Consider the following 27949-nt stretch of genomic DNA (forward strand, 5'->3'; position numbering starts at 1 on the left):
AGAGTCTTAGAAAAGTGAAGCAGCCCAAATCACAGAGCAGGCAAAAGTGGTATCTGAATATACATTAGGCTGGTAACAAGCCAGAGCTCTTTCCCCAAAGTAATTCACTGCTACCAAACAATCCGGAGATTTTGCCTTCAGTTAATACAAAGATTCTAAATAAAATCTGCCTAACACTGATCACTAAGAACCCTTCTCCCTTTAGAGACGTACTGTAGATCCTTAACCTTTGTTTCCTTTCATGAAGGCAACCGCTTAGCCACAAAAAGTTAACATGTTCCCTGATGGCTTAATTTTTAAATGGTTTTTTACAAACACTATCAAGGAGGTTTAGAAGACTAAAGATATTATACCTAGCCACAGCTGTGTATCCACTTGCTTATGAATCTCCTCAAAGAACTTTAGTTAGAAATCACATCATCACCACCACCAAGACGTTATTTTTGTTCCAGGAAACTCATCCTTGTCACTGGCTTCAAAGGTTTGCCTGGTTGAGTGCTTGAGTGCTGAGATTCCCTCAGCTCCAATTTCCTGTGTCCTATTTGTAGTATTTCGTATACACAGGGACAACAGTTTATTCTTCTAGCCTTCTAGCATTTAAAAAATTATCATAAAAACACAATAGCTTTCAGGTCTCCTGTAAGCTGATTAACTCCCCACTTTCTATGAGGTCCCATTTGTGTTTCAGACTTGCGTACTTCTTCATTTAGCTAACCAAGCTGGGCCAACCACGTTGCCCCTGTTCTCCCCAAGCACAAGTTCTTTACCTCACGCAGGAAGGCTCTCTCTGCCCACACATCCAACTTAACTCGCAGGGGTTTACAGTAGCCCCACTGCCTGGAATGCCTTTACTATTCTTGCCTGTCCAAATTCTAGCCATCCTCCAGAGTTTGACCTAAATCCCATCTCTCCAGCAGCCTTCTTTGACCTAGCTGTTCTCCGCTGATCTCTTCTTGTTCTAGAACCCTTTAACAATAATTCTACACATCACTCATTCTGCACTTAATCCCATCTAAAATGTTTACGTATTGTCACCTGAGTTTATGTCTTGTCCTGAGTCCCTGGAAGACGGGGACCACAGCATTTGCTTTTCTGGAAGTTCCCTTTGGTGTCCAGCAATGTGGAGTGTGGCTGTACAATCATACTTGTCTGCATCCAGACAATCTTTGCTGTAAGTTCAAGGCATTACCAGAACATTCCCTCTTCCAGATTGTCTCTTGCTCTCACAGCTCTGGGCCAGTGACTCCCTTGAAATATTGCCACCAAAAGGCTGCTGAGTTGGTTTGTGACAAGAACTGGGGCTGGGTATGTCTGTATATGTTTTTGGTGAAGGTAGACATGCCATGCAAACTCTAAACCAGGGTAAGCACTCTGACACATAAGCTTGCCAGTGAAAAATACTGTTGTAAGAGATTTTCCTATGGAATATTATATATCGCTTTCTAGAAATGTATATTTTAAATGTTGGTATTAGATATATCAGGAAAGTCACAGACATTTTCCAAACCCAAAGCTACGTTTTCCTGTAAGAATCATAAATAGAAACACAACTACTTAAATCAAACCATCTAGCTAGACCCAGGCAATCAACTTGATGGAGTGATGAGAAAGCTAAACAAGTCGCTGGAAACTCAAATACACATTCTTTGCTTCACTGTGACTTCTTATATGGCCTATTGAAGAATCTCAAATTAATAGTCCTGATTTCAACTCTAAAACAGATCTGGTTAAAAAGCTTTACTGTTACAGAAGACCCCGAACAGCCAAAGCAATCCTGAGACAGAAAAACAGAGTTGGAGGAATCAGGCTCCCCGACTTCAAACTATACCACAAAGCTACAGTAATCAAGACAGTATGGTACTGGCACAAAAACAGAAACATAGATCAATGGCACAGGATAGAAGGCTCAGAGATAAACCCACGCACATATGGTCACCTAATTTATGACAATGGAGGTGAGAACATACAACAAAGACTGCCTCTTCAATAAGTGGTGCTGGGAGAACTGGACAGCTACATGTAAAAGAATGAAATTAGAACACTACCTAACACCATACACAAAAATAAACTCCAAATGGATTAGAGACCTAAATGTAAGACCAGACACTATAAACCTCTTAAGGATTAATCTCCAAAATATACAAACAGCTCATGGAGCTCAATAACAAAAGAACAACAATCCAGTTAAAAAATGGGCAGAAGACCTAATTAGAGATTTCACCAAGGAAGACATACAGATGGCCAAGAGGCACATGAAAAGATGCTCAACATCACTAATTATTAAAGAAATGCAAATCAAAACTACAATGAGGTATCACCTCACGCTAGTGAGAATGGCTGTTATCAAAAAATCTAGAAACAATAAATGCTGGAAAGGGTGTGGTGAAAAGGGCACCCTCCTGCACTGTTGGTGGGAATGTAAACTGATACAGCCACTATAGAGAACAGTATGGAGTTTCTTTAAAAAACTAAAAATAGCACTACCGTATGACCCAGCAATCCCACTACTGGGCATATACCCTGAGAAAACCATAATTCAAAAAGAGACATGTACCACAACGTTCACTGCAGCACTGTTTACAATAGCCAGGACATGGAACCAACTTAAGTGTCCATCAACAGATGAATGGATGAAGAAGATGTGTCACATATATACAATGGAATGTTACTCAGCCATAAAAAGAAACGAAATTGAGTTATTTGTAGTGAGGTGGATGGACCTAGAGTCTGTCATACAGAGTGAAGTAAGTCAGAAAAAGAAAAACAAATACCGTATGCTAACGCATATATATGGAACGAAAAAAAAAAAAGGTACTGATGAACCTAGTTGCAGGGCAGGAATAAAGAGGCAGACATAGAGAATGGACTTGAGGACATGGGGTGGAAGGAGAAGCTGGGGCAAAGTGAGAGTAGCATCGACATATATACACTATTGAATGTAAAACAGTTGGCTGGTGGGAACCAGCAGCATAGCACAGGGAGATGGGCTCAGTGCTTTCCAATGACCTAGAGGGGTGTGATAGGGAGGATGAGAGGGAGGCTCAAGAGGGAGGGGATACTGGGACATATGTATGCATATGGCTGATTCAGTTTGGTGTACAACAGAAACTAACACGTATTGTGAAGCAATTATACTCCAATGAAGATTTAAAAAAAAAGCTTTACCGTTAGAACACTAGATCAAATCATCTAGTTTTACAAGAACAAGACTAAGCAATTACTTTAAGATGAATGAAATTTTAGCTTTCACCGCATAACTCATGCCTGAGCTACGATGATAAACAGCCATTAAAAGAGAACCAAACATGGCCCTGATAAAAGGAACTGCCTGTGGGGTTGGGTAAAGAGACGTGAGAACTGATATCAATGAGGTTATCATATTTGGAAGGTGGCACCCCACTTCCCACCTGACTGACATTGTCACTGGTCCCAGGACAGCTGCCCAGGACAATTTCTGGGAGATAAGAATAGCACCTTTTACTTAGGTATGAAGCCAGAATGATATGCCATTCTTACAGACTACAATGAGACTGAACTAGGATCCGTAGAATATTCACAAAGCAGCTTCAACCCAGGGCAACTCCCAAACGTAGGGAAAGTGAAACTGTTGGTGAGCACTACTCACTGATCTTCTGTTCCAAAAAACTTTACAAAGAAGCATTTCTTCCCACGCGGTTTCTTTAAGTCCTTGGGTGGGTTAACAATCTAGGGGATGAAAGGGAAGAAAAAGGCTTTTTCCACAGGTATAAGTTGGTAAGAAAAAAAATAAAACAAAAGAAATACATCTTAAAAAACAAAACCAAACACAGGGCCTAGTTTCTGTCCAAATCTGTCACTTTTCTACTGAGATATGTGGAAATGTGCAAATATGCCAGGAGTTCCCTACATCTACTATGATCTACAGTGTTCAGCAGATACAATATACCTTTCACTAAAATGGCCCTTTTTGTTTTGTGTGTGTGTGTGGTACGCGGGCCTCTCACTGTTGTGGCCTCTCCCATTGCGGAGCACAGGCTCCGGACGCACAGGCTCAGCGGCCATGGCTCACGGGCCCAGCCGCTCTGCGGCATGTGGGATCTTCCCGGATCGGGGCACGAACCCGTGTCCCCTGCATTGGCAGGCGGACTCTCAACCACTGCGCCACCAGGGAAGCCCGGCCCTGTTTTAAAAGCAGTTGAAACTAAGGCCAACGTCATTACCCCCTGCAATGTGAGCCTGTCATCACTGAAGAAATATAGAGAATACTCTTAAAAATACTTCTGTGCAGGAAGAGTTGAGACAGGTAACAGCGACAATGAAGAACAACTGAGGCACTGAAAATGCCATATTGCAAAGAGACAGTCTAAAGACATTTCCTGGGCTCCTAGCAAGAATATAAAAACAGAACATTTGGAAAGCTATGAGGGATCGCCTCATGCAAAATGTGGAATGCCAACTTCTGCAAAGATGCACTGGAGTAGCACATATGGTAAAATGGAAAAAAGATTTAAACTTAGTTGGGACAAAAATACTTTGACTTTTCACTAACCTACATTTAGATTTTTCTTCCTGGAAAATTTATTTGCTTCTCCTTTTGTTAGATTTAAATGCAAAGCTAAATTCAAGTTAGAATGGATTTTCAGGGTTAAAAGACTTTATCACAAACCACCTCTGATTCAAAAAATAATAACTTACTACAGATTAAAGGACCTGGTTTATATTATACTGCCGTTTCTAAATAAACTGATACTAAAGAGAAAAAAATTCCGAGTGTTATTTAAATAAGCCCAGTTTAACTCAATGCTAGAAACTGAGAGGGAATACATCTTACATTCTCCCCTTCCTCAAACCCAACTTTAGACGTCTTAGTAGCAAGACACTCACCTTTCCCGGCCAAGGAGGATACCGGCCAAGTTTCCCCCTAGAGAAAACACAGAGAGTCAGCATTTGCCCTGGAAAAGCCAGTCCATCTTCAACTCACTCAACATGCAATTTATTTCCCTAAATCTCCACTTCCACCCTCAAGTGCCAGAAGAAAAGCTGGCAACCCGGAGTTCTTAACGTGACTTCCACATCTGGGCCCAAGAGGCCCAAGTCCCTCAGAAATGCAATGCAAAATTGTAGACTTATGTGCATAGGTATGGGCATTCTGCTGGTGAGAAGAAACACAGAAAAACAAAACCACCAAGAGGCATTTGTCTAGAGCCTCTCCGTGACGTGACGGGGGTGGGGGTCAGTTCGCTCTGTAAACACAGACTTCCCCTTACAAAGTCTGGTTTAATTCACCAGCCCGGCTTTGACAAATGCTTATGGAAGCCCTTCCTCTGGGTCGAGAAACGAGCTACGCAGCTCGAGGGAGGCGGCGACAGTCAGTCTCGGTTCGGGCGGTTGTCTGGGACACAGAAGCAGACCACGAGAGGCACCCAAGAAGGTACTGGTCACGGCCAACCCTTCGGTTGTAAAGGAAAAGTCCCCCTTCCATTTCTTCACAGGGCAGCGCCAGCAGTCCGGTTTCGACACCCCCGGCTGAGCCGCCGGCACAGGTCAGTTTCATCGCAACGCAGGTTTCGACGGGCTTGCCCGGACGAGATGGCCCCGCGGGCTCTCCGGCTTTCCTCCTTTCCCGGGAGCCCCAGCCAGACCCCGAGGCGAGGACCGGGCGTCCCCCGGAGCCGCGCGGCGCCGGGCATTCCCCGCCGCCAGCGTCCGGGTCCGGAACGCAGCCCTACCCCGGCAGCCTTGGGGCTCAGAGCCGGGCCCGCTGCGGCCACCCTCGGACTCAGTCCCCCGGGGCCAGGCTGCCCCTTCCGCCCGGCTTCGTTCCCAGCGCCGGCACCTGTCTCGCCCTCTCTCCACGACCTGGAGCGCATAGAAAAGCAGCCTCGAGGCGGGCCGTGCACCTCACGCCTAGGGAAGCAGCTCCCCGCGAACCTCGCTTGGCCCTGGCAGCCCGGACTCACCACACCAAATCGCCGAGCCGCAGACTCACAGCCGCCATCTTACCACCCAACCACCGCCGACGCACGGGCCGTCGGGAACATCAGGTCGCCCCGGCGCCGCCCATTGGAGTGAGCCCGGTCACATGACGGGGGCCGGCCGTAACCGGCCACGCCGCTGCCTTTACGTTACCGCGCCCGTAGGGGCTTATTGGTCGGTCTAGCAGCACGTGACCCGGGAGCAGCGGTCTCCGCGCGCCGGATCCCGGAGACTCCCGGCTCCTTCCCCCTCCCTCCGGCTTGTGACAACGAAGCGCCGCGGTCTGAGGCGGCGGCGACGGTGCGGCCGGCCAAACGAGATAGGGAGCCGGCCCTGCGGGCGCCCCGCCCCCGGGCCCTGGCCTCCAGCCCGGTCCCCCTCGGCGCTTCCGTTACGGCCGTTACTCCCTCGCGGGCCCCCGGGCCGGCCGTGTTGCCGCGCCGGCAGCTGCCCTGACGGACTTCAGCGCGGCCTGGAAGACAGCCTCCGCCCGCGTCCGGGGCCCCGCACCTGGCGGGCTCTGCGTGGTCGCCCCCGGGCGGCGGACAGGTCCTTCGGAGCGCGCTTTCTAAAGGCCGGCGTCGGGGGAGCCGCTCCGAGCCTGCGTCCGCGCCGCAAGTTCTCCAGGGGCGAAGTGCTGCCCGCCCCGAGGTTCCGAGTTGTCTGGCCGGCGTGGAGCCGGCGTCTCTCCGCTTCTTCTTGGGTCGGCGCGGCGGCACGGCCGGCGAAGCTCCCCCCGGGCGCGCGGGGACCCGGCCATGGGCCGCGGCGCAGGGCGGCCGCCCGCCGGGAGGCATGGCTCGGGGGTCGGCCGCTAGCGGCGCCGCATCCCGGGCTCCCGGGCCGGCATGAGGACGGCCGCGGGGGGACGAGTGCGGCCCGTGGGGCTGTAGCCTACGTTGCGCCGGTGACAAAGGTGCGTGTGTTTGTCGGGACCGGGCTCTCACGTAAGCCTTGTTGTAGTTTGACACTTTTAGGGAAGTTGGGAGCAGGCAGTTGTGACAGCAGGAAGGCAGATGCTAGGCGTAGTTTCAGTACGTTAAAACTAAACCATTGAATGGGGAACTGTGAACAGCAGTTCAACACAGCGTCTGCCTGAACGTCAACATCCTAGGGAGAAAATAAAAAAAAATTAAAGGTCCCAATCCCAGTTCCAGAACCCAAACAGTTAAGTCAGGTGTTGACTTAACTTAGAACCGGACTTTTCTTGAGTCACCGCCTGCTTGAAAAGGTGGCAGATCCACACGCCGTTTCCTATGGGCGTTTTGTTGTACGGAGACTGGTTGTAAGCGGGCTTTTAGCGAACTGGCTTGTCCGCTGTCTGGTTTCTCTTTGGAGTTCGGTTTCCCTGAAGTACCGTCAGCTGTTTTCAGGAACTGTCATTTACTGTTAACTATTTTGTGTTTTTTTAAAGACAAGTTGATCATTTAAAGCGTATTTAAGTTTCCAGGATATACCTTAATAAAATTCAACACACTCTCTTAGTTTAAAAATTCTTAAATTTTGAGGAAGGATACTTGAATGACCTCATAAAATACATGAATCTTAAATCAACTTCACACTGGATCTAGAGACATTTCCGTTAAGAGTCAGGAACATGGTAAAGAATATATTGTCTGATATCCTGGCAGTTCTAGCCAATGCAATAAGACATGAAACAAAAATAAAACATAATTTTTCAGAGAGGAGAAGACAAAATTCTCATTTTTGTGGATGATGGGATGGCCTGTTTTTAAAAACAAAGTTAAGGGAAAACCATTAAAATAAATAAGAGTTCCTTGAACAGACTAAGTACAAAATCAGCATAAAATTCAGTTTTTCTACATTTCACCAATAATCATTTTGAATATATGATTAAGAGGATATGTAACAACAACAAAAAGTACTATTCCTGGGAATAATCTGAGATGGAAAAGGAGGCTAGTATTTCTTGGATAACATCAGTTGAAGGTTTTTAAGAGGGATGCTTTTGTTTGTAGAATACTGTACTTTTATTTAGAATTAATGGGGACTTCCCTGGTGGTGCAGCGGTTAAGAATCTGCCTGCCAATGCAGGGCACATGGGTTCGAGCCCTGGTCCAGGAAGATCCCACATGCTGCGGAGCAACTAAGCCCGTGTGCCACAACTACTGAGCCTGCAACTCTAGAGCCTATGAGCCACAACTACTGAAGCCTGTACAGCGCAATTACTGAAGCCTGCACGCCTAGTCCTGTGCTCTGCAACAAAGAGAAGCCACCATAACGAGAAGCCCGTGCACCGCAATGTAGAGTAGCTCCCACTTGCTGCAACTAGAGAAAGCCTGCGCACAGCAACGAAGACCCAACGCAGCCAACAATAAATAAATAAATAAATAAATATTTAGAATGAATGGTCAACTCATTAAAATCGAGTATTTAAATGCTTAGCTTTTTTAAAGCCTTTTAAGCTTTGTCGACAAATCTTTTATTTATAAACCTAAGAATGTTTACATAAAAATGTTTGATTTTTGACAAAGTTTCAATTAAGGCAACAGTTTAATAGATTAAATTCCCGTAAACAATGAGCTCTTTTTTACGAAATTAAATTCCCTTAAATGTTTTACACAGCATTTAAAGCTTTATGTGCTTGTTCTCTCAAATACTTCAAAATTCTAAAACAGTGAACTTGTAAACCTAGAAGTTAAATCTTTCCAAGGACTTAACTCTTTTAAGTCTAATAAACGTGTAAATGTAAGTCAGGTCTTTTAAAAGCACACTTTCAAATTTAGTTATATTACCTTAAGCATTTCAAATTAAAATTGTAAGTGTAACATCATTCATTAAAATGTCTGATTCTCTTAAATGTTTGAAATGACTTAGTAACAAGCAACAGCAATTATCACGATGACTGTAAAACTTAAATGAAAATTTAAGTGTTAATATGCTGTAGGTTTGATTTACTTTATTTTCTAGTCTTATTTCTGTATTTTCGCAGGCCTGCAAAGTCACTTACACAACCAAGAGATGAATTTTTACCATCTGGGTTGATTTGGGATGAGATAAGGTTACATTTTAAAATTACTGCCTAGTCAAGGGCAGGGACCTAGTTCCCACTTCTAAGATGACCTTTCTGCATCCCATCAGTTAACATGCAGATTCTCTTCTTACAGTGAGAGTTTGCCGGCATTTATGAGTAGGGGACCTTTATGCCTTCACCTTCACCTTCACTTTGCCTGCTTTTATGAGTGGGGGGGGACCTTTATGAAATCCCTTTCAGCTGGGATTTATTTCCACAATTCAGAGAATCACGACTGTTGTGGGGGCCTTGAAAGTTTCTTTTAGGGGAATTTCTTTTGATATCTTGGTGCATGATGGTCTTTTGCATCACCAACCTGTTTTGCTGCCAGTTGCTTTGTTTCCTATTTCAAATTATTTTAACTCTTCATTTTTAGATATTTTACTCCCTTACCTGGTCTTATAGATCACAATTTTATGGTCATGATAGAAGAAGTGAATATTGCATGTATACAGATATACATGATGTATATGGATATATAAGATATATATAAATCTTCCTGAACTAATTCACATTTATGATTCATTTACATTCAAAATGCAGTGAGCTTTTGGGGAAACTTATCAAAGTGATTTTTAAATTGATCTGAAATAATTAATAGGCTAGAATAGCCAAGTATTACTTTTAAAAGAATAATAAAAATGAATCTTTAAGTTGTTGAAATATACCATCGAATTTTTCAAATCAGTGCTGTACTGGTTCAGGAATCTAGATACTAGATGGATATAACAGGATGCATTTCAGAAATAGACCTTAAGATATTAAAGACATATGATATATGCCAAATCAGAAGGGAAAAGAGGAATTATTTGGTGATTGATGCTGGGGAGAAAGCAGGTTAGGGCCTCACCTCTCACCTTATAGTAAATTCAACTTGGATTAAAGAGTTCAATGTGAAAAATACATCTATAAAACAAGAATGGGTAAATTCTTCTACAAGAATTATTTGGTTGGAGGAGGACATTATAGGCATAAAAGAAATGGAAGAAGCCATAAGGGAAAAGAGCCTAGTTTTAACTGCATAAAAAGCTAAAATTTCTTTCAACATACCTCACTCTATGCAAAGTTAAACAGTAAATAGCAAAGCAGGAGAAAGTATGAGAGCTATGACAGGCATTATGTATTTATTATTTATATATCTATAACAAGTCAAAAGCGCTTACAAATCAATAAAAAAGCTGCGATTTTTTCAACCATTCCCTTAATGCTGGACACTCAGGTTGCTTCTGTCATTTTTCATATACAAACAAGGCTACAATGAATATTCTTATTTATTGGTGTGGTAGAATGTGGGTTTTAAAAGGTAGGACACAAAATTACACATAAAGCACACACACAATATATAGTATGATTTACATGTTTATATTCTGTAAATCCTTGGAATTCTGTAGTTCACAATATACTTTGATCATTTCCAAGCAACTTTGAAGGTCTTTGGCCTGTGATAATTTGTCACTTTGCTGAGGCCCAAGTTTGGGTGGTGAGAGGCTGGTGTTCAGAAGTGAGCCTAGCCACACTACTTCTGAGACAGTGGTCTTACTTATCCTGGGGTAGGCAGCACTTCTCTGAACTGATGAAAACTGTCATTGTGAAGAATGGCCCTACATGAAAGTAAACTGCTGGTGATGAAAATAAAGAGGTTTTAAGACAGAGGTTATTCTCAGCCAGAAGTAAAAAAAAATGTATTGGATAAATTAAATGAAAACCAATTTTCTCTAGGATTCTTTGCAATTCTGAGGATTCTTTAAGGCTCTATCAGCATGGGTTCTCTAGTGTCAAGAATCTAGTGAATATGCATAGAAAAAAAAGACTGGAAGGAAGTATGCTAAACAGTGATTATCTCTGAATGATAGGATTTGGGGTGCTTTTCATATCTATATGAAATTTTTTATATTTAAAATAAATAGTATTTATTAAGAAAAAAGCAGCAAATGGTAATTAAGATAAATTTAACAGTGATTCTTCTTGACAGTGAAATTTTTTTTTTAAACTTATATCTGTATAACTGAACAAGAAAAATCACCATTTTTATCATCTCGGTTTGACCTGGCTCTTCTTTTCAATGTTAACAGAAGCCATGCAGTGACACCTGTTAAGACTTGTTGGTAGCCATGTCGGAGCCCCACAGGGTCCAGTTCACCTCTCTCCCAGGTTCTTTGAATCCTGCATTTTTGAAGAAATCCCGGAAGGAGGAGGTTGGGGGAGCAGAACAGCATCAGGACTCTGAGCCGGCTGCAGCAGCTGTTCGGATCACACTTACCCTCTTTGAGCCAGATCACAAGCGCTGCCCAGAGTTCTTCTACCCAGAGCTGGTGAAGAACTTACGAGGGAAGGTGAAAGGACCTCAGCCTGCAGACAAGGTATACCCCAGTGACCCCAGCTCACTCTGCAGATCTAATGCTCCGGGCAGCGTGTGTGGATGGGGCTTCCAGAGGGTGGAAGCAGCACTAGAGGGGCTTTGGGCTCCCCCACAAAGCAAGCACAAGGTCTGCTGGTTTTTCCTCTGGTAGGAAGGGATAGAATTCTTTCTAGAACCATTCTCCTGATTTATGCTAGAGAAAATGTATGGCACATCCAAGGCTAATTTGAATTATGGCTAACTAATATGAATAAATAACCAGATTTTTTCATACCAAGTCTATAAATGTTACATGTAAGTGTGACCAGTCCCTGGCTTTTCCAGTGCTGGAATTTCATGCTGGACATTTCTCTTTTCCAAGGGAATCTCACTGTGCCTAATATTAGGGCAAGCAAAAGACACAGCCTGCTTATCTCTTTTGAAAAGTAATATTCTGGATAGTTTCTTTACCTGGACGGATAGAAACCTATTTTTGTGGGTTTTGTTTTTGTTGGGATTTCTTATCCCCCACTCCCCACTGGAACTGAGCAGCCTTTAGGGCTTTTGAGAACCAGTTTGATTTTTAAATAATTAGTTTATTTAGTTATTTATTTTTGGCTGAGCTGGGGCTTTGTTGCTGCACACGGGCTTTCGCTAGTTGCAGCGAGTGGGGGCTACTCTTCGTTGCGGTGCGCGGGCTTCTCATTGCGGTGGCTTCTCTTGTTGCGGAGCACGGGCTCTAGGCATGCGGACTTCAGTAGCTGAGGCTCTCGGGCTCTAGAGTTCAGGCTCAGTAGTTGTGGCGCACGGGCTTAGTTGCTGCGCAGCATGTGGGATCTTCCTGGACCAGGGCTTGAGCCTGTATTCCCTGCATTGGCAGACGGATTCCCAACCACTGCGCCACCATGGAAGTCCCAGTTTGATTTCTTAAATGTTTTTTAAACGATCTGTTTATTTTCTTGGCAGACTTGTTTTACTTTTTTAGTATGGAATGTTTCAAACATGTACAGTGTAGAGAGAATAGTATAATAACCCCCGTGTACCCATTACCCAGCTTCAGTTATTACTGATACTTTGGCAATTCGTTAACATTGTAAAAATTTTTTATAAACTTTTTAACTGAATTATGTACATAAGAAAAGTGCATGTATGATAAACATACAGTTTGATGGATTTTCACAAACACCCATGTAATCTGCACCTGGATTACAAAATATAACATTTTCCAGGACACTAGAAACTCTCCTTATGCCCTCCCAAAATACTGCCTCAGCCCTCAAGGGTAACAACTGTTCTCATTTCTAACAGCTGAGATCAGTTTTGCATGTTTTTGTATTTCATATAAATGGAATCATACAGTTTGAGTAGGAGCTAGGTCAAGAGCATTTATTTATAAGCACCTACTGTATACCTGTGTGCTAGGCTGGCCTCTGAGGGAAAGGTGAGTAGGGTCCTGCATTTGCAGCATTTGGATCTCTAGAGTGGCTCTCAGTGAAATGGGGATTAGGCTAGTACCCGGCTCACAGTGTGTCTGCGGGGTGGGGGTGGTGTGGTGTGTGTGGATGAGATCATGCAGGTGCATGATTTCTAGCAGATTGCCTCAGAGCCAGTGCTCCAGCATTCTAATCCATGGTTGTGCTGTTTGGGGTGAGTGCCTTTGGTTAGGATTATCCACTTTTCTTTACTCAGATAAAAATGTGTTTCCTTGGTAAAGATCTGATTGGCTTAATGGAAGCCAATTCAGTCTGTGCCAGGGGTCAGCCTGTTGTATGAGGGCCAGTGGTCAGGATGAGAAAAAGTAATTTCAAATCCATTCATGAACTCTTTTCCAAAGTAGGAACAGGATTTTCTTCCTTGAGAGGAATAAAAAGTAGCAGGGATTGGTTAAGGTATTTATTTACGGGCTCAAACCAAATTAGTAGGTCAACTGAAATTAGAACTCCAGTGCTCTGATTTCACCTTTTTGGGGGTTCAGATGCCCTCCTCAATTGCAGAAAAATGCATGGGGCTTACACAGAGAACTTTGGATCCAATTTCAGGGGATTCACTCCTGGCCTTCAGATTCAGAACTCCTGAATTACCGTGTCTACTCTGCAGTGTTCAAAGCACAATGTAATCTGACACATTCATGTATTAGCTCACTTAGCATGTATATCTTAGAATGTGAAGGCACTGTGCTGGATGCTGAGAACTATGTAAATGTGGGAAAGTTGCTGTCCCAGCCTCACAGGAACTTTGCGCTCTCGTAGATGTTTTAGGAGAATTACACCAGCACAGGTAGCAGAAGTCACAATGTGGTAATGGTTTAAGTCTGGTACAAATACAGGCCCCGGAGGGCTTAGACAGAGAGGAGCTTACATTCCAGATGCTGTGTTAGACAGAGCTGGACCTTCATGCATTCAGGAAATAGTGGATGACTGCTGTTTGCAGGGCATTAAGGAGTATGCATTAAATCCAGCACTGCTCCAGGTGGGTAGGTTTTCTTAAAAATTATTTGAACCACTTAGGTTACATGTGATCAGTGTAGAAAAATTAGAAGATACAGACAAGCGGTTTTAAAGACCACGCATTTATGATACGTACATGTTCTGTAATGTCCCATTGTACGTGTGTGTCCTAAATCGTTTAATCCTTTATGGGTAAGTGGAGTTTCAGTAGGCAGAGAGGGGAGGGTGAGATGGGGGAATTTTGTTTTCAAACAAGCATCTGATCTTTAGTGTTTTTGGACTCCAAAGTCTTAAGTGTATTTGGTACAGGGGTTTTTTATTAAAATTAAGATCCTTACCATGGAAGCTTAAGGTCCAACTCTGAAAAATTTTCTCAAGAAAAATGTAAGAGTAAGTTTATGGTATATAAATAAACTTTGGAAAACCGCATGAAAGTATCTGGAGGGAGTATTGAGATTGGGAGGGAAGGGAGATTATTGATCCTTCAAGATAAGCTTCCAAGGAAAAGTAATGCCATGAACTTGGGTTTGACTGTTTGTAGCTCTGAGGGAAGTGCAAGTTCATACCACTCTTCTAGCCAATAAAGCTGAATAGCTGTCAAGAGCTTGTCCTATGCTCAGTGGGTTCTTAACCTTTTTGAGCCATTGACTTCTTTGGAAGTCTGGTGAAGCCTATGGACCCCTTCTTAGAATAATGTTTTTAAATGCATAAAATAATTTTTAGGATTACAAAGGAAATCAGTTATATTGGAACACAGTTCTACATGGGTTGAGCATCCTCTGACTAAAGTCCCTTTGCCATATTTGGAGCCCTACAGGACCTAGTGCTGTGTGCAATGGGCGATTGTAGGCATTTAGTCAAGTTCTCTTGAATCTCGTGAATGGAAATTTCACTTTCTTAAACAGCTAAGGTAAACACTTATGGGAAGGTAACATGTATTCTACCTTGTCTTTTCTGAAAAACAGTTGTTTTTATTATGCAGTTTATAGGTGTTGAGTCAGTGCAGGCACTAGGAATAGCATTGTGGGAATTTTTTTGTGACTCCTATTTTTGTGGAATGGTCTCTTTACAGAAGAAAGATCTCTCGGATCCTTTCAATGATGAAGAAAAGGAAAGGCATAAAGTGGAGGCCCTTGCCCGGAAATTTGAAGAAAAATATGTAAGATTTCTCTATTGGTCAACAAAACAACCTTGTTGGATGGGAGAGGTTTTCAGACATTTCCATATTCCTTTAGTGGTTTATCATCTAATCAACACTGATGTGGAAACAAGTATAGACCTTGGAGAGAACAGAATGAAGTTATTAAACAAATGCATTAAGATAAGAAAACATACGGCAGGAACTCGTGTGTGGAGCTAAACGGATGAATAAATAAGAAGGGGCTTTTACCCTTAGAATTTATCCTGAGAATAAACGTTTTGGTGCAAAGCATATGAAGCCATTTAGTTCTTTCTTCTGTCTTAGGCCACTCTATGCATTTACAAATCTGTCCTATTTTGTAAGGTCTTCAGGGAATGAGGTTTTGGAGTGTGTGTGTATGAGACTGTTCCAGTGCTTTATAACCTTTAGTCATTAGCTGATGGGGTTCAAGGCAACAATTAATTCTGTGTATTAAAAAAAACCCTGTGACCCTAGACCTAGAAATTTGTTAAAAGGGTAGATCTCATGTTATGTGTTTTTACCACAAGTACAAAAAAGCATGTGATCAATTTTAAATTTTAGGGTGGAAAGAAACGTAGAAAAGACCGAATACAGGACTTGATTGATATGGGTTATGGTTATGATGAATCTGATTCCTTCATCGATAACTCTGAGGCGGTAAGTACTTAATGAAACCTCTGAGACTACCAGAACCACTGCACCCTAGCATCTACCGACGGCGCCTGGAGGCTGGGGGTGGAGTCAGAGTGGATGTACCCTTAGCACGAGGAAAGAGCTGCACTGAAGGGAGAGGAAGTGACACCTTGATCTGGTCCTTGGTTTCCTTTATGAAAATGGTGATCAGAGATGTCCAAAACACCTTCTAACTTGGACATTGGTGATTGACCAGAAACATTTCTTAGCATGCTGTCTGAAATGTGACAGAGAAACATAGTCACATCTGCTCTGTCAAGACGCGCTCTGCACCTTTGGACTGTAGTACAGAACTTGGAGCTGACCGTTTGTTTTCCCCCCTTCAGTATGATGAGCTTGTTCCTGCTTCTTTGACCACAAAGTATGGAGGATTTTACATTAACTCGGGAACGCTGCAGTTTAGACAAGCATCAGAATCTGAGGATGACTTCATTAAAGAAAAGAAGAAAAAATCTCCAAAGGTTAGAACGCTGCTCGCTTTTGGATTTCAGAAGTGCTTTTTTACATGACCTTATGAGATCAGTAGGTGACTTGCCAGAATACGTGCTGGTTTAGGATGACTCAGGACACTGGCGGAAAGGCACCAGCTGTGCCGAGGTTGGCGGTTCCCTTCTCACATGTGTGCTGTGGCGAGGTGCCGTGAACCTGGAGGTCTCGGTCATTGTATCCATGCCTGTGTCCTTGCAGGCTTGGCAGGGATTCATTCGTCGAGGTGGTCCCAGGGCGGGGACGAGGGCAGTGAAGGGTGTGGAGTAAGGGGAGTTTGCACCAGCTTGCTGTGTCTCTTCTGTGGACATGTAGAGGACTTCAGTTCCCAGGGCTGTCACCCCAACGAAAACAAGTCAGCCCTATGATAAATTTATTTTGAAAGCTATCTACCACTGCCTGTGTGTTTAAAATGCAAGGTAGGCCCACACATAGCTCATTTTAAACCAGAAGCTGTTCAGGCTGCAGAATGGCCTCTGTTGCCTCAGGCCCGGGTTTCCCAGAAGCCACTGTCAGTGGGAGTGCTGTCCTGACCTGCGGGTCTGTGGTCCAAGGACTGAGCGGAAAGCTTTTGTTCCTGAAGGAAGTAAGACAGCTCTCAGGATGTACCCTGGGCGGAGCAAGGCCGGTGCTGTGTAGTGCACTTGCTCCCAGAGTTAGGGAGCCGTGTAACTGTGCCTTGTCTTTAATTCTCAGAAGCGGAAGTTGAAGGAAGGTGGTGAGAAGATAAAGAAGAAGAAAAAAGATGACACTTATGACAAGGAGAAGAAATCGAAAAAGTCCAAGTTTTCCAAAGCCGGGTGAGAGGCAGCAGCTTCTTTGCTAGGATGACGTCTGAACTGTTAGGGCAGGACACCTGGGAGCTGACTCGCCCTCCTCCTCACAGCTTCAGAAGAGGCAGCAGGGCCTGGCCTTCCGTTCCCCCTCATGCCTCCCACGGTGCCATGTGGGCATAGTCTGTACTCTCACATCTCTGTGTGTCAGACATCAGAGTTCTCTCTGTCCCACTGTCAGTGTTGGCAGCTATTTCTGTCACTGTATGATTGCTGATGTTTCCTGTTCTCTTGGGCACCCCTCCTCTGCCCCAGTTCTCCTGTCTGTGTTCCCCCTTTGTCTTCTCCGGTCCTGCTTCCTTTGCCTCACTTGGTCTCACCCCAGTCGCCCTTCAAGTTGCTGCTGCTCTCTGCTGCTCCTGCTTTCTCCCTTTAAATATCTTTCTTACTCCTCCCTTTTTTGCAACCTTTTATTTCAGCCTGGCAGTGGTTTTTAAAAACCCATCGGATATGTAGCATTTTGTGATACTGTTTTGCTAACCTATATTAAATCTCAAGCTTTGGTCCCAGCAAGAAGGAGCTCCATATGCCAAGAGGAGGGAGGAGGAGTAACAGGGTGGACTTGTGACTGAGGTTCCTGGAGACCATTGCGCTGGGAGCAGGGCTGAAGCCCCTCTGTGAATTTCCCTTTTGAGGTGTACTGCAGCCTTAGTAACTGACTTCCCCCTTGCTTGCAGCTTCACAGCCCTCAATGCCAGTAAGGAGAAGAAGAAAAAGAAGTATTCTGGGGCTTTGAGCGTTAAAGAGATGCTGAAGAAATTTCAGAAGGAGAAAGAGGCTCAGAGAAAGAGGGACGAAGAGCATAAGCCCGTAGCAGTCTCATCGGTGGAAGCTCAGGGCCTGCGGGAATTGGAGGGCGCCTCTGACCCTTTGCTCTCGCTCTTCGGCTCCACTTCTGACAACGACTTGCTGCAGGCAGCCACAGCCATGGACTCGCTGACTGATTTGGACTTGGAGCAGCTGCTCAGTGAGTCTCCAGAAGGAAGCCCCTTCCGCGATATGGATGATGAAAGCGATTCCCTTGGGGTGGGACTGGACCAGGAATTCAGGCAGCCCTCTTCCCTTCCCGAAGGCCTGCCTGCGCCCCTGGAGAAGCGCGTTAAGGAGCTGGCTCAGGTATGGTGACATGGAATGGCCGGGCTCTCCTGGAAGTAGTTTGGGCAGTTGATGCTGGTCCCGAATCACTCAAAGCTCGTGGCCTAGAGCAACCCTTAGTCAGTGGGCAGTTCCAGTGTCAGCTCTTCCAAGCTTTCTTCTCATCAAGTGAGGGAACAGTGGACTCTCTGCCTGTCAGGCATCATTTCTCAGCCTTTCGTGGTTCCTTTACTCCTTGAGAATTTACTGTCTTCTGGAGAGATTTTCTCTTTTCCTACTTTCTGCCTGTCAGAGTATCTTTCCTTTTGTATGATAGACACTAATGTTGGCAGCAGGCAGCTGAGGCAGAGATCCATCTTTTTAGTAATCTTCTGAAGGTTTTGAAAATTCACAGAAGTTTGCCGTCATATGTTAGACATGGGGCAATGCTTAGTTGCCACTGGGTTTAATTGCTCCTTGGACTTGCACGTCACCTGTGTTAGGTAGTGATTACAGGAATTCTAAATTGTGCTAAATAAGAAGGAGCTGAACCATAAATGCTGTCCATGCCCCATGTTAAAAACAGTAACAGTCTTCAGAAAATAGCAGACACTGCTCCTGTTTTCCTCCTGGTGATTGGGAATTGATCCCTAGAGCACTAAGGACTGACAGTTCAGTGATACATGAATTCTGACTATAAACCAAGCACGGGTTGTTAGTTATGATGACTTTTAGTTAAAATACCGTTTTACCGTGGACCTCATGACTTGTGACACAACTCCGGTGGCACTTACATTCTATAGCTTAAGTTTTAAACCAGTGATTCAGCATCTCTGTTGTGTATAATATCCCTTGTGTTTTAGGGCAGGGTGAAATGTTAACCACTGCTACAAATGATTTTCTCACTTCCAAAAAACACTTGAACACAACATGTGAAATAATTCAAACGTCTTATTCAGAGCTCTAGTTCATCCTTGTAGAACATGCTCAGTATTCTGTTTGAACATAACCATTTAAATGAATTATGCCATGTCAGGATTCAGAGTATATCTTAACAGGATGTTAAGGTGGAAATAGTTGAGTCTGAATAGTTGGCATGTTTGAGCATACTGTCCTGTGCTCTCTCTCAGAATTTATGTTAAAAAACATTACTCCTTATTCTTTTCAATCCTCTGGTTTGTAATCAAACTATTTTGTAGCTTCTGAAAGCCTTGTTGAGTGAGCTGAGTAAGATCTGTGTGGCAGTAGCCAGTCATTTTTTAGAGAAAAGTAAAAATGGCTCTTGGTTGTGTCCCTATTCCCACCAAAGACTGTGTTCTAGTCTGATAACTTAGACTCATTATTTCATTTTCTTGGGAAAGATAGACAAATCTAGTGGAAACAGTGGTTTAACGTGAAATGGCATTGGGTTGTGATTTGAGAAAACCTCGCTTTCTGGAGTCTCTTGGGGGGACAGTGAGCAAGTTGTCTTCCTTGGTGACTGCCAAGTCTCAGTTGTCTCTTGGGCACGGTGGAGACACAGGGTTCAGAATCCCATAGGTAAGGTAGGCTCGGGTCCTGGTGAGGAGGTGGTGACCAGGAGGCATACTGGCTTGAAAATATGTTCAGATGTGAAATTGATACTTCAGTCATCACCTGCCCCTTCTCCTATAACAGCATTAAGAAATTTGGGAAATGGAGTGGTAAATGGGTATTACCCACCATCCCGCCAATCTGAAAACTATTTTCAATTTACATATCCTTTTCTAGCCTCTATATATATGTATTTATGCAGTTGTAATTATAGTTGTGAATAATTTCCTGGTTTTTTCACTTAATAAATATTATTTATAAAGATCTCATTACTTTTAATGGTTGCATGAAAAAGAAGGCTTAATTTAGAAAGTTACTTAATGCCACTCTAAAGGATCCCCAGCTGCTCTGTTCCCACCAGGGCCCTGCGCTTGGGGCACTTGGAGCCTCCTGCATGTGTGCACAAGTGCTCTAGACCCAGACCCTGTTGAGAGTCTTCTGGCAGAGATTCCTCCCAGGGAAAAAACGCCTATGTACACAAAAAAATGCATATAATTTCAAAAGCCATGCATGGATATTTGGATCCTTAATAAGAAGCCCTGTCCTAGATCTTGAACTGGACATTGCATTTTAAAAATTTAAATTAAACTTGATGTATATAACTATAACATTAGTAGTGTTTATGTGTTTCTCACTTTATTATTCACTCCCCTTCTTTTTCTTTTTTACCCTCTTCTTTTATTTTTGTAATAGTTTGTTCAGATTTTAAATCTTGGCCCTAGAGGATACATGTATCAGTTTCTACCGCTGTCTAAAAATCTACCCCGCCACCCCCAAACTTGGTGGCTTCAAACAGTGACTCATTTCTCCTGACTGTGGCCAGCGGTTCGTCTTCTGGTCCTGCCTGGATTTGCTCTCTGGGCTGTGTTCATCGGGAAAGATGGTGGCTGGCAGGACCTCTCTCTCCTCCCTTCTTTCATCCTGGGCTTTTTCAGGGCATGACAGTCTCAGGGCAGCATTTCAGGAGGGAGCTGTAAGGTGGAAGCTGTAAGGCCCTCATGATCTAGCCTTAGAAGTGGTATGCACCACATCTCTTCTGCCACAGTGTATTGGTAAAGCAAGTCACCAACTAGGGGCCACCTCTCCATGGGGGAATGCATGTACTAGGAGGCGAGGAATCTGTGGTCCTGTTTGCAGTCCACCACTGTACTTAAAGCAGATTCTATTCTTACATGTATCAGTTTCCCTGGGAAAAGTTTTTGCTGTTGGAAGCAGAAATTAGATTTGACTTCTAACTAGATGTGATACTTAAAACTTTTAAAAAAACATTTGAAAATTTATGTATGTTAAAGAGGTACTCCAAGAGGGTGACCTTGGATACTCCAGAATTGTTACTGTTTTCTTCTCATGTTAGCTCATTTTCCACTTCTTACTTCCTTGTACTGTACATTTTTATGGGCCCCAGGGAACCCAGTGGTTTGATTTGATGTCCTTACCCCTGTCTTCTCTTAATATGTATTGGTTGTGTCTTTTGTCTTGATTGTTGAAAAGTTCAGGTATGTTGCGCCTTCAGTTTACTGTCGTGATGTGGTTTGGCAGCTACTCAGCCTGCTCCATACAGATGACCAGCTCTGTTTTGGTCCTCTTCAATCCAGCATAAAATGGAAATGATACTGATACTAAAAATAGAAAAGAACCAGAGACCCCCATGTCACCCACCATTCTACCTGCTCACTGCTTACCCTCCTATACAGTTAGAACCCTTGCATTGCAAAACCAGGGAGACGTAGATCCAAGGAGAATAAGGTAGAAAAAAAATAACAACCTGTTTGGTCTTTTTAAAAAAGAAAATCATGCCAGATTTCATTCTATTCAGCAAAAACAGGTACAGTATATAAGGTTGTGATCTCAGTGCTGAAAGGCTACAAGTGGCTCTTCTTATAATGAATAAAAGAACTCATTAAAAGGCTGTTGGAACTATTGTAAGTCAGCATGATCTGGCTGTTTGGTTTAACTTCATTTCCTAGTTAATCTAGGATTGACTGATTCATACAATTCCTTGGGCAAGGGTGTCTGTCTTTAGGGTTGAGGGATGTCACTTCTTTCTGGCAGACTATCATATATCCAACTGCTCTTTTAATTAGATTTATTTTAAATTTTATTTCTGAGGATTTTGTTTTATACTTGACTAATTATCTTCAGTATAAAACCAAATCCTCAGAGATACTGGTCTACAGGATTCAAAAGACATCAGAAAAAAAAAAAAACACATTTCAAAAGGCATCAGGAAAAAAAAAACTTAAAAAAATTTTATAGCCAGAAAGCTTCTGAAATGGCTGATATCTAAAGATAAAATTTGATTGGCGGGAATGCCCTGGAGGTCCAGTGGTTAGGACTCTTCACTTTCACTGCCAAGGGCCTGGGTTCAATCCCTGGTCAGGGAACCAGGATCCCACAAGCCAAACAGTGCGGCCAAAAAAAAAAAAAAAAAAAAATTGATTGGAAACCTGAGCTGTTGATGGCTCTGACAAACAGGCATTTGAAATACGTGTTAATTAGGCTGAATTAACATGAAGGTGCTTCTGCATCTTATAACCAGCAGTGTATAAGCTACAGCAACAGAATGACTCACTTTTGTTTTCTCTCAAACTGAAGTCATAATCCCAGTACATTAAAGGTGCCACAGTGGATTCCAAATCCTCTGACAGTATAAGAAATGGCAAGTGAATGGGTTACAGTGACGCCCTTTCTTTCTTCCCTTTCCTCCTGCTATCTCAGACCTCTGCGCTCTCCTCTAGCCATGCTTGAGTTTTGCATATCCTCTGCAAGTTTTGTTTGGTACTAAGCTTTTCTTCCTCGAGTTTTCATTCTTTCAGTGATAATCTGTTCATTTGTTTGTTCATTCATCCACTCAGCTGACATTTACTAAGTAGCTATTATGTGATAGGCAGCTGTAGGAAATATATTGAGTAAGATTCAGTTCTCCTTCTCCATGAGCTTGTTATACAGATGGACTGGTAGCCATGTAAACAACGGGCTATGGGACAGAGCAGGATGAAATAAGCTCTGTCATGTTTGGATGGCCAACTAGATGGTCAGGTGAACAGCCAGACTTGAGGAAGTGAAAGAGGAGCTCTTGGGGGTACATAGGAATCGGACTGGAGGCAGCAGTCTTGGCCAGCCTCATGGGAGAGAAGGCCTTATAGTAAGCCAGGGCACAGGGCTGAGGATGGGCAAGTTGTTGGATAATGAATACTCCTGGTATGTGGTGGGAGGGGCTGGAGTGGATGGCTGGGGCCAGATCCTAAAGGACCCTAAATGCCAGGTGGAGGAGTTTTGGTTTGATTCTAGGCTTGGGAAGGGCTACCAAAGGGTTCTAAAGAAGAGTGGAAGGATTTAAGAAGGGTGGAGTGCTGTTATTAGAAGTAGGGACACAGGAGGAGGAAGAGCAGAAACTAGTAGGTTAGGTTTTGGACAAGTCAAGTTTGTATACCAGAGGGTCATTCATTCATAGAAGTAATTTAAGGTTCTGGTCCAGAGCTTAGAAAAAAGTGTATAGAGTAGGTTTAGATTTGAGAGACCTGTGTGTGTTTATGTTATTCTGAAGCTGAGGGGGAGACATTATCAGGTGAAGAGGGTTCTAGATAGAACCTGGGAGCCCATCTGCAGCTAAGGAGCTAGTGGAGGAGACAGGATGTAGTCAAGAGGTCAGGAGAGGACCCAGAGGATGCAGTGAGAGGAAGGCCAGTGGGGCCAGAGGAAGGTGGGTGTTTCAGAGGGTTGATCAGGATTGATCATTTCATTTAAGACAATCACTTTATTGTTGTTGTTTGCCATCATTGTTATATATCAAGCCTGAAATTTTATTTTGCTTAAAGACTTTGGACCAGCAACTCTTGGGTTTAGGTCAGTGCTTCTCGACCCTCTGCTTGCTAGTCACCAGAGTTACTTTTAAAAAAGTACTGATGCTTAGGCCTCTTTTAAGGAATACATTATTCCCCAGAGATTCTGATGTGATGGGTCTAGGGTGGGGAAAGCTGCCAGGTACTTCCAGTGTGCAGCCAAATAGAGAACCACTGGTTCAGCCTTTTGCAGTTTGCTTTCCTCACTTGTGCATTCAGTGTCCTTGTTGCCCACTGTGGTTGCTTCAGGAGTCTCCAGGCTTGCCATCCAGGGCATTATTAACTGTGTACTCACGGGAAGCAAAACACTGTATAGCAACCAGCTCTATCTTGTGTTAATGGGTAGTCAAGTATGTTAGTCATTCCAGTGGTCTGAGTAATAGAGTTCATGATATACCCTAATTAGATTATGAATTTTCAAAGAATTATAGCCCTTAAATGCTAAAGCAGCATGTTATTATTGTTGCTATTATTACTATTATTATTATTTTGTTTGCTAAAGACCTTCAAATACTGCAGGTTTGTTAAAGTTCAAGATTGTTTTGTACTGTAGATGTATGGAGATTCCAGCTCACAGTTTAGATGATAGAGTGCTGGGCACAGGAGTTAGCTTGCTGGCTGAATCAGATGCTTCATGATTCCCTTGACTCTGATTTTCTTTTATGTGCCTGTTGTTTCAAGTCCTGGGAAGAAGGGACAGTCCGTAGATACTTCAGCAGCATGTGAAAAGAGCTGGATGTACCACTTCTGGAGCATACAGAGATCATAGGTGAACTTAATCTGGGATTAGGGCTGAGTAGGGAAGGGCATGGTGAGGATTTTATCATCAGGTGTTCTGTAGGCCTGTGGGTGAGTGTAAGGGCCTTGCGGGGAAAGTGCACTAACGGATGTTACTGTCTACTGTGAACCAGGCTGCCAGAGCTGCTGAGGGAGAGAGCAGACAGAAGTTCTTCACCCAGGATATTAATGGCATCCTTTTAGAGTGAGTATGTTGTTTCTTTGTATCTGCTGTTACCATGCGTGGGTTCAGCCGGCTGGGGGAAATTGGGAGTACAATTCAGCTATGTATGGGATAGGAAAGCACTGATGAGATTTTTAAAAATTGGTTTTTATTTATTGTTATTCTTTTAAAAAAGGTCAGGGGGGAATTCCCTGGCAGTCCAGTGATTAGGGCTCTGAGCTTCTACTGCAGAGGGCATGGGTTCGATCCTTGGTTGGGGAACTAAAATCCCGCATGCCGCTAGGCAAGACCAAAAAATACATACATACATACATACATACATACATACATAAATACAAAAATAAAAAAGGTCAGGGGCGGGGGACATCAAATGTTTGTCTCTAGGAAATGGTAGACCATACTAATCTTAGGCAGCAGACATTATTAGAACGTTGTAATAGTCATGGCGTGCTGGAAGAGGATTTTGTGCTAAGCATGAGATGAGAGGAGGGAGAAGGCGTTGCTTGCCCATCTCTGGGAAAAGTAAGAGACAGCTTGGTGCAGGCAAGGCCCTGACCTCCTGGGGCACTCCTCACCATACCTGGTCATTCTCCTCTTATTCTCACTTTTGCTCCCAAGGCCATTGCTCATTATCCCGTAGCCCGTCTAACAAACACCCGAACCTCTGAGACATCACACTATATGAATTGGATTAAAAAGCAAAAAAAAAAAAACCCCCAAAAAACGCGACGTGTATAAATCCAAACCAGATTCTTTGTACCTGGCTTGCCAGCTTTGCCACCTTCTCTTCTGGTTGCATCATGTAGCAGAGGAAGCTTATTGCTCAACAGCTGAGGATTTTGCACATGTAAGAACAGTTGTGAAGACTAGGAAATATTCTAGCAAAGGACCTTGCCTGGCCAGGATGGAGACTGGCCACTTGGGTCAGGGAGCACCTGAGAGTCAGCACAGATGAGGGGTTTGTCTCTTGGAGCGTGCCAGATACAGAGAACTCAAGGGATTGAAGACAGACTGTGTTCTGCTCATCTAGATGGGGATGCTGGAGGGTTGAGGATTTCCCTGACCACCTAGTCAGGGACAGAACTTAGAAATGGAAAAAAAGGGAAAATCTGCTGGAAAGTATTTCCTGTTGACCCCAAGTAACTCAGTTACCTTCCAGTTTGAAAGCATTTATGTTTTCTTTGTTTATGAAACTCAGAAATTCAGACCTTGTTCTTTTGGGCTCTGTTTTCTTGACACCTTTGACTTGGTCTTGTCTTTGACCTGAGAGCCTTGACCCACTCTACCTAGCCAAGTTTATTGGGTCTGGTGACTGCTGGAGGTCTGTTGTGCTGGCTGCTCAGTTACACTGTGACAGGCAAGTTAAGGCTTGGCCTGCTTTTGGCTCCTGCAGACGAAAGGAGCTGTGGTGAGTAACTCTGCTCTGTTCTTCAGCATAGAGGCGCAGACCCGGGAGCTGAGCAGCCAGACCCGTTCTGGGGTATATGCCTACCTTGCTTCCTTCCTGCCCTGCAGCAAAGACACCTTGGTCAAGCGCGCACGAAAACTTCACCTCTGTGAACAGGTGGGTGACTTTGCAGTGGAGCCCCTTGGCTTCGGAGCGCAGCGGAGTGGGTGATGGAGTCTTTATAGATGCCACATCTGCTGCTGCGCTGCCTCCGTGCGATTATTCCTATAGTGTGTGCTCAGTGTAAGAAGTGATGCATAAACCAGACTTATGTCCTGCTCTCCGCAGGGGGGGCGTCTGAAGGAGCCTATCCAGAAGCTTAAGGAAGCCATTGGCAGGGCAATGCCAGAACAGATGGCCAAGTACCAGGATGAATGCCAGGCACACACGCAAGCCAAGGTCGCTAAGTAAGTGTGTCCCATCACTCCCTTCAGCATTCTGACCTCCTTTTCTTAGAAATCCTGGGGGGTGGGGGGAGATGGTGGGCAGAAGGAAGCAGTTCTGCAGTGACCTTAGAGTCCCGCCTAATTCTTTCTACCTCCTAGGATGCTGGAAGAGGAGAAAGACAAGGAGCAGAGAGAACGGGTTTGTTCTGATGAGGAAGAAGATGAAGAAAAGGGGGGCAGGAGGATAATGGGACCCCGGAAGAAATTCCAGTGGAATGATGAAATCAGGTGTGCCCAAACTGGGACTTTGCCTCAGTGGAGGGTTTGTGGGGCCAGTGTCTGAGCATGTTCCCGTATTTCTAATGAAGGTTAGAATCATTTACTTTAATCAGGGCTGCTGAAAGCACATGATTGAAACCTTGAAGAAGCATTTGGGGTAGTTTAAAGGTTCTGACTTCTGCCTACTCTTCAGGGAGCTACTCTGTCAGGTGGTGAAGATCAAACTGGAGAGCTATGACCTGGAGAGGAACAAGGCCCAATCCTGGGAGGACTACGTGAAGGCGTTTCTGGATGCTGAGGTCAAACCTCTCTGGCCCAAAGGCTGGATGCAGGCCAGGTGAGGGCCCGCGAGCAGCCAGTGTGATCATAGGGTGGAGCGTTCTTGCGATAAAGAGATGTCTGAGTGATTCTTTTGCACCAGGCCCCAGAGCCCCACGCTCAGAGAGCCACCGGCCAGTGGACTCGACTCTGATTTCACCTGAGTGACTGGGGGCTTCTCTGTCTCCCTTAGAAGAGGGAAGTTATCTGTGGGGTTTTGTCTTTGTCATTCTTTATCCCACTTCAGTTCAAAGTTGGCTGTATGCTCATCCCACTTCAATCTGCCCTTTCCTGAGATAATGGCTCCTACTAGAAGAAGTTGAAAGACAGATTCGTGTTGGGAACATTTTAATGTTCTGAACAGAATTCTTATTTGCAACTGGCAGGGGTGACTACTTCTTAGAGTTAAGTGCCAGACTTTCCTCACAGGCTACTTTGTGTTATATAGCTTCCCATGAATGGACTATGTCTGCAATACACAGAGAAAGTTACCTGGAACTAGTGTTCTTTAGAAAAAAAAATTTTTTTTTTTTTGGTGGTAAAATACACTTAATGTAAGTTTAGCATCTTTTTTTTTTTTTTTTTTTTGGGGTACGGGGGCCATTATTGTGGCCTCTCCCGTTGCGGAGCACAGGCTCCAGACGTGCAAGCTCAGCGGCCATGGCTCACGGGCCCAGCTGCTCCGCGGCATGTGGGATCTTCCTGGACCGGGGCACGAACCCGTGTTCCCTGCATTGGCAGGCAGACTCTCAACCACTGCGCCACCAGGGAAGTCCAAGTTTAGCATCTTTAAGTGCACAGTTCAGTGGTATTAAATACACTCACATTGGTATGCAACCATCACCACCATCATCTCCATCACTTTTTTCATCTTGTAAAACTGAAACTGTACCCATTAAACACTAACTCCACATTTCCCTCTCCCCACAGACGCTGGCAGCCACCATTCTTCTGTTTTTATGATTTTGACTACTTTAAGTACCTCATATAAGTGGAATTATACAAAGTGTTTGTCTTTGTGTCTGGCTTACTCCACTTAGCATAATGTCCTCAGAGTTCATCCATGTTACAGCATGTGTCAGAATGTTCTTCCTTTTTTTTTTTTTTTTTTTTTTTTTTTTT

General features: G+C 44.0%; 2 protein-coding genes across 4 annotated transcripts in view; one reads left to right on the plus strand and one right to left on the minus strand.

The window, feature by feature from the left end:
- GLYR1 (glyoxylate reductase 1 homolog) overlaps nt 1-6028 on the minus strand; it is a 36311-nt gene extending 30283 nt beyond the window's left edge. Inside the window, exons 1-3 of one of the 2 annotated variants that reach the window (XM_029219743.1) lie at nt 5940-6028; nt 4864-4900; nt 3626-3705 (exon numbers count right to left, since the gene is read on the minus strand). In XM_029219743.1, the coding sequence (XP_029075576.1) occupies nt 3626-3705; nt 4864-4900; nt 5940-5977 (155 nt within the window). In that variant the 5' untranslated portion in view covers nt 5978-6028. The remainder of the gene's footprint in view (nt 1-3625; nt 3706-4863; nt 4901-5939) is intronic. The other variant, XM_029219745.1, reaches the window with a different exon arrangement.
- A 672-nt stretch (nt 6029-6700) lies between these two features.
- UBN1 (ubinuclein 1) overlaps nt 6701-27949 on the plus strand; it is a 41302-nt gene continuing 20053 nt past the window's right edge. The window contains exons 1-12 of one of the 2 annotated variants that reach the window (XM_029219894.1): nt 6701-6871; nt 11062-11349; nt 14847-14933; nt 15498-15593; nt 15956-16090; nt 16812-16915; nt 17626-18064; nt 24348-24418; nt 25832-25961; nt 26133-26251; nt 26390-26518; nt 26703-26846. In XM_029219894.1, coding sequence (XP_029075727.1) covers nt 11101-11349; nt 14847-14933; nt 15498-15593; nt 15956-16090; nt 16812-16915; nt 17626-18064; nt 24348-24418; nt 25832-25961; nt 26133-26251; nt 26390-26518; nt 26703-26846 — 1703 coding nt within the window. In that variant the 5' untranslated portion in view covers nt 6701-6871; nt 11062-11100. Of the gene's footprint in view, nt 6872-11056; nt 11350-14846; nt 14934-15497; nt 15594-15955; nt 16091-16811; nt 16916-17625; nt 18065-24347; nt 24419-25831; nt 25962-26132; nt 26252-26389; nt 26519-26702; nt 26847-27949 lie in introns of those variants that run through there. The other variant, XM_029219896.1, reaches the window with a different exon arrangement.

This window comes from Monodon monoceros, unplaced genomic scaffold (assembly GCF_005190385.1).
Source record: "Monodon monoceros isolate NGI ecotype Baffin Bay Population unplaced genomic scaffold, NGI_Narwhal_1 Super_Scaffold_13, whole genome shotgun sequence".
Classification (NCBI taxonomy): domain Eukaryota; kingdom Metazoa; phylum Chordata; class Mammalia; order Artiodactyla; family Monodontidae; genus Monodon; species Monodon monoceros.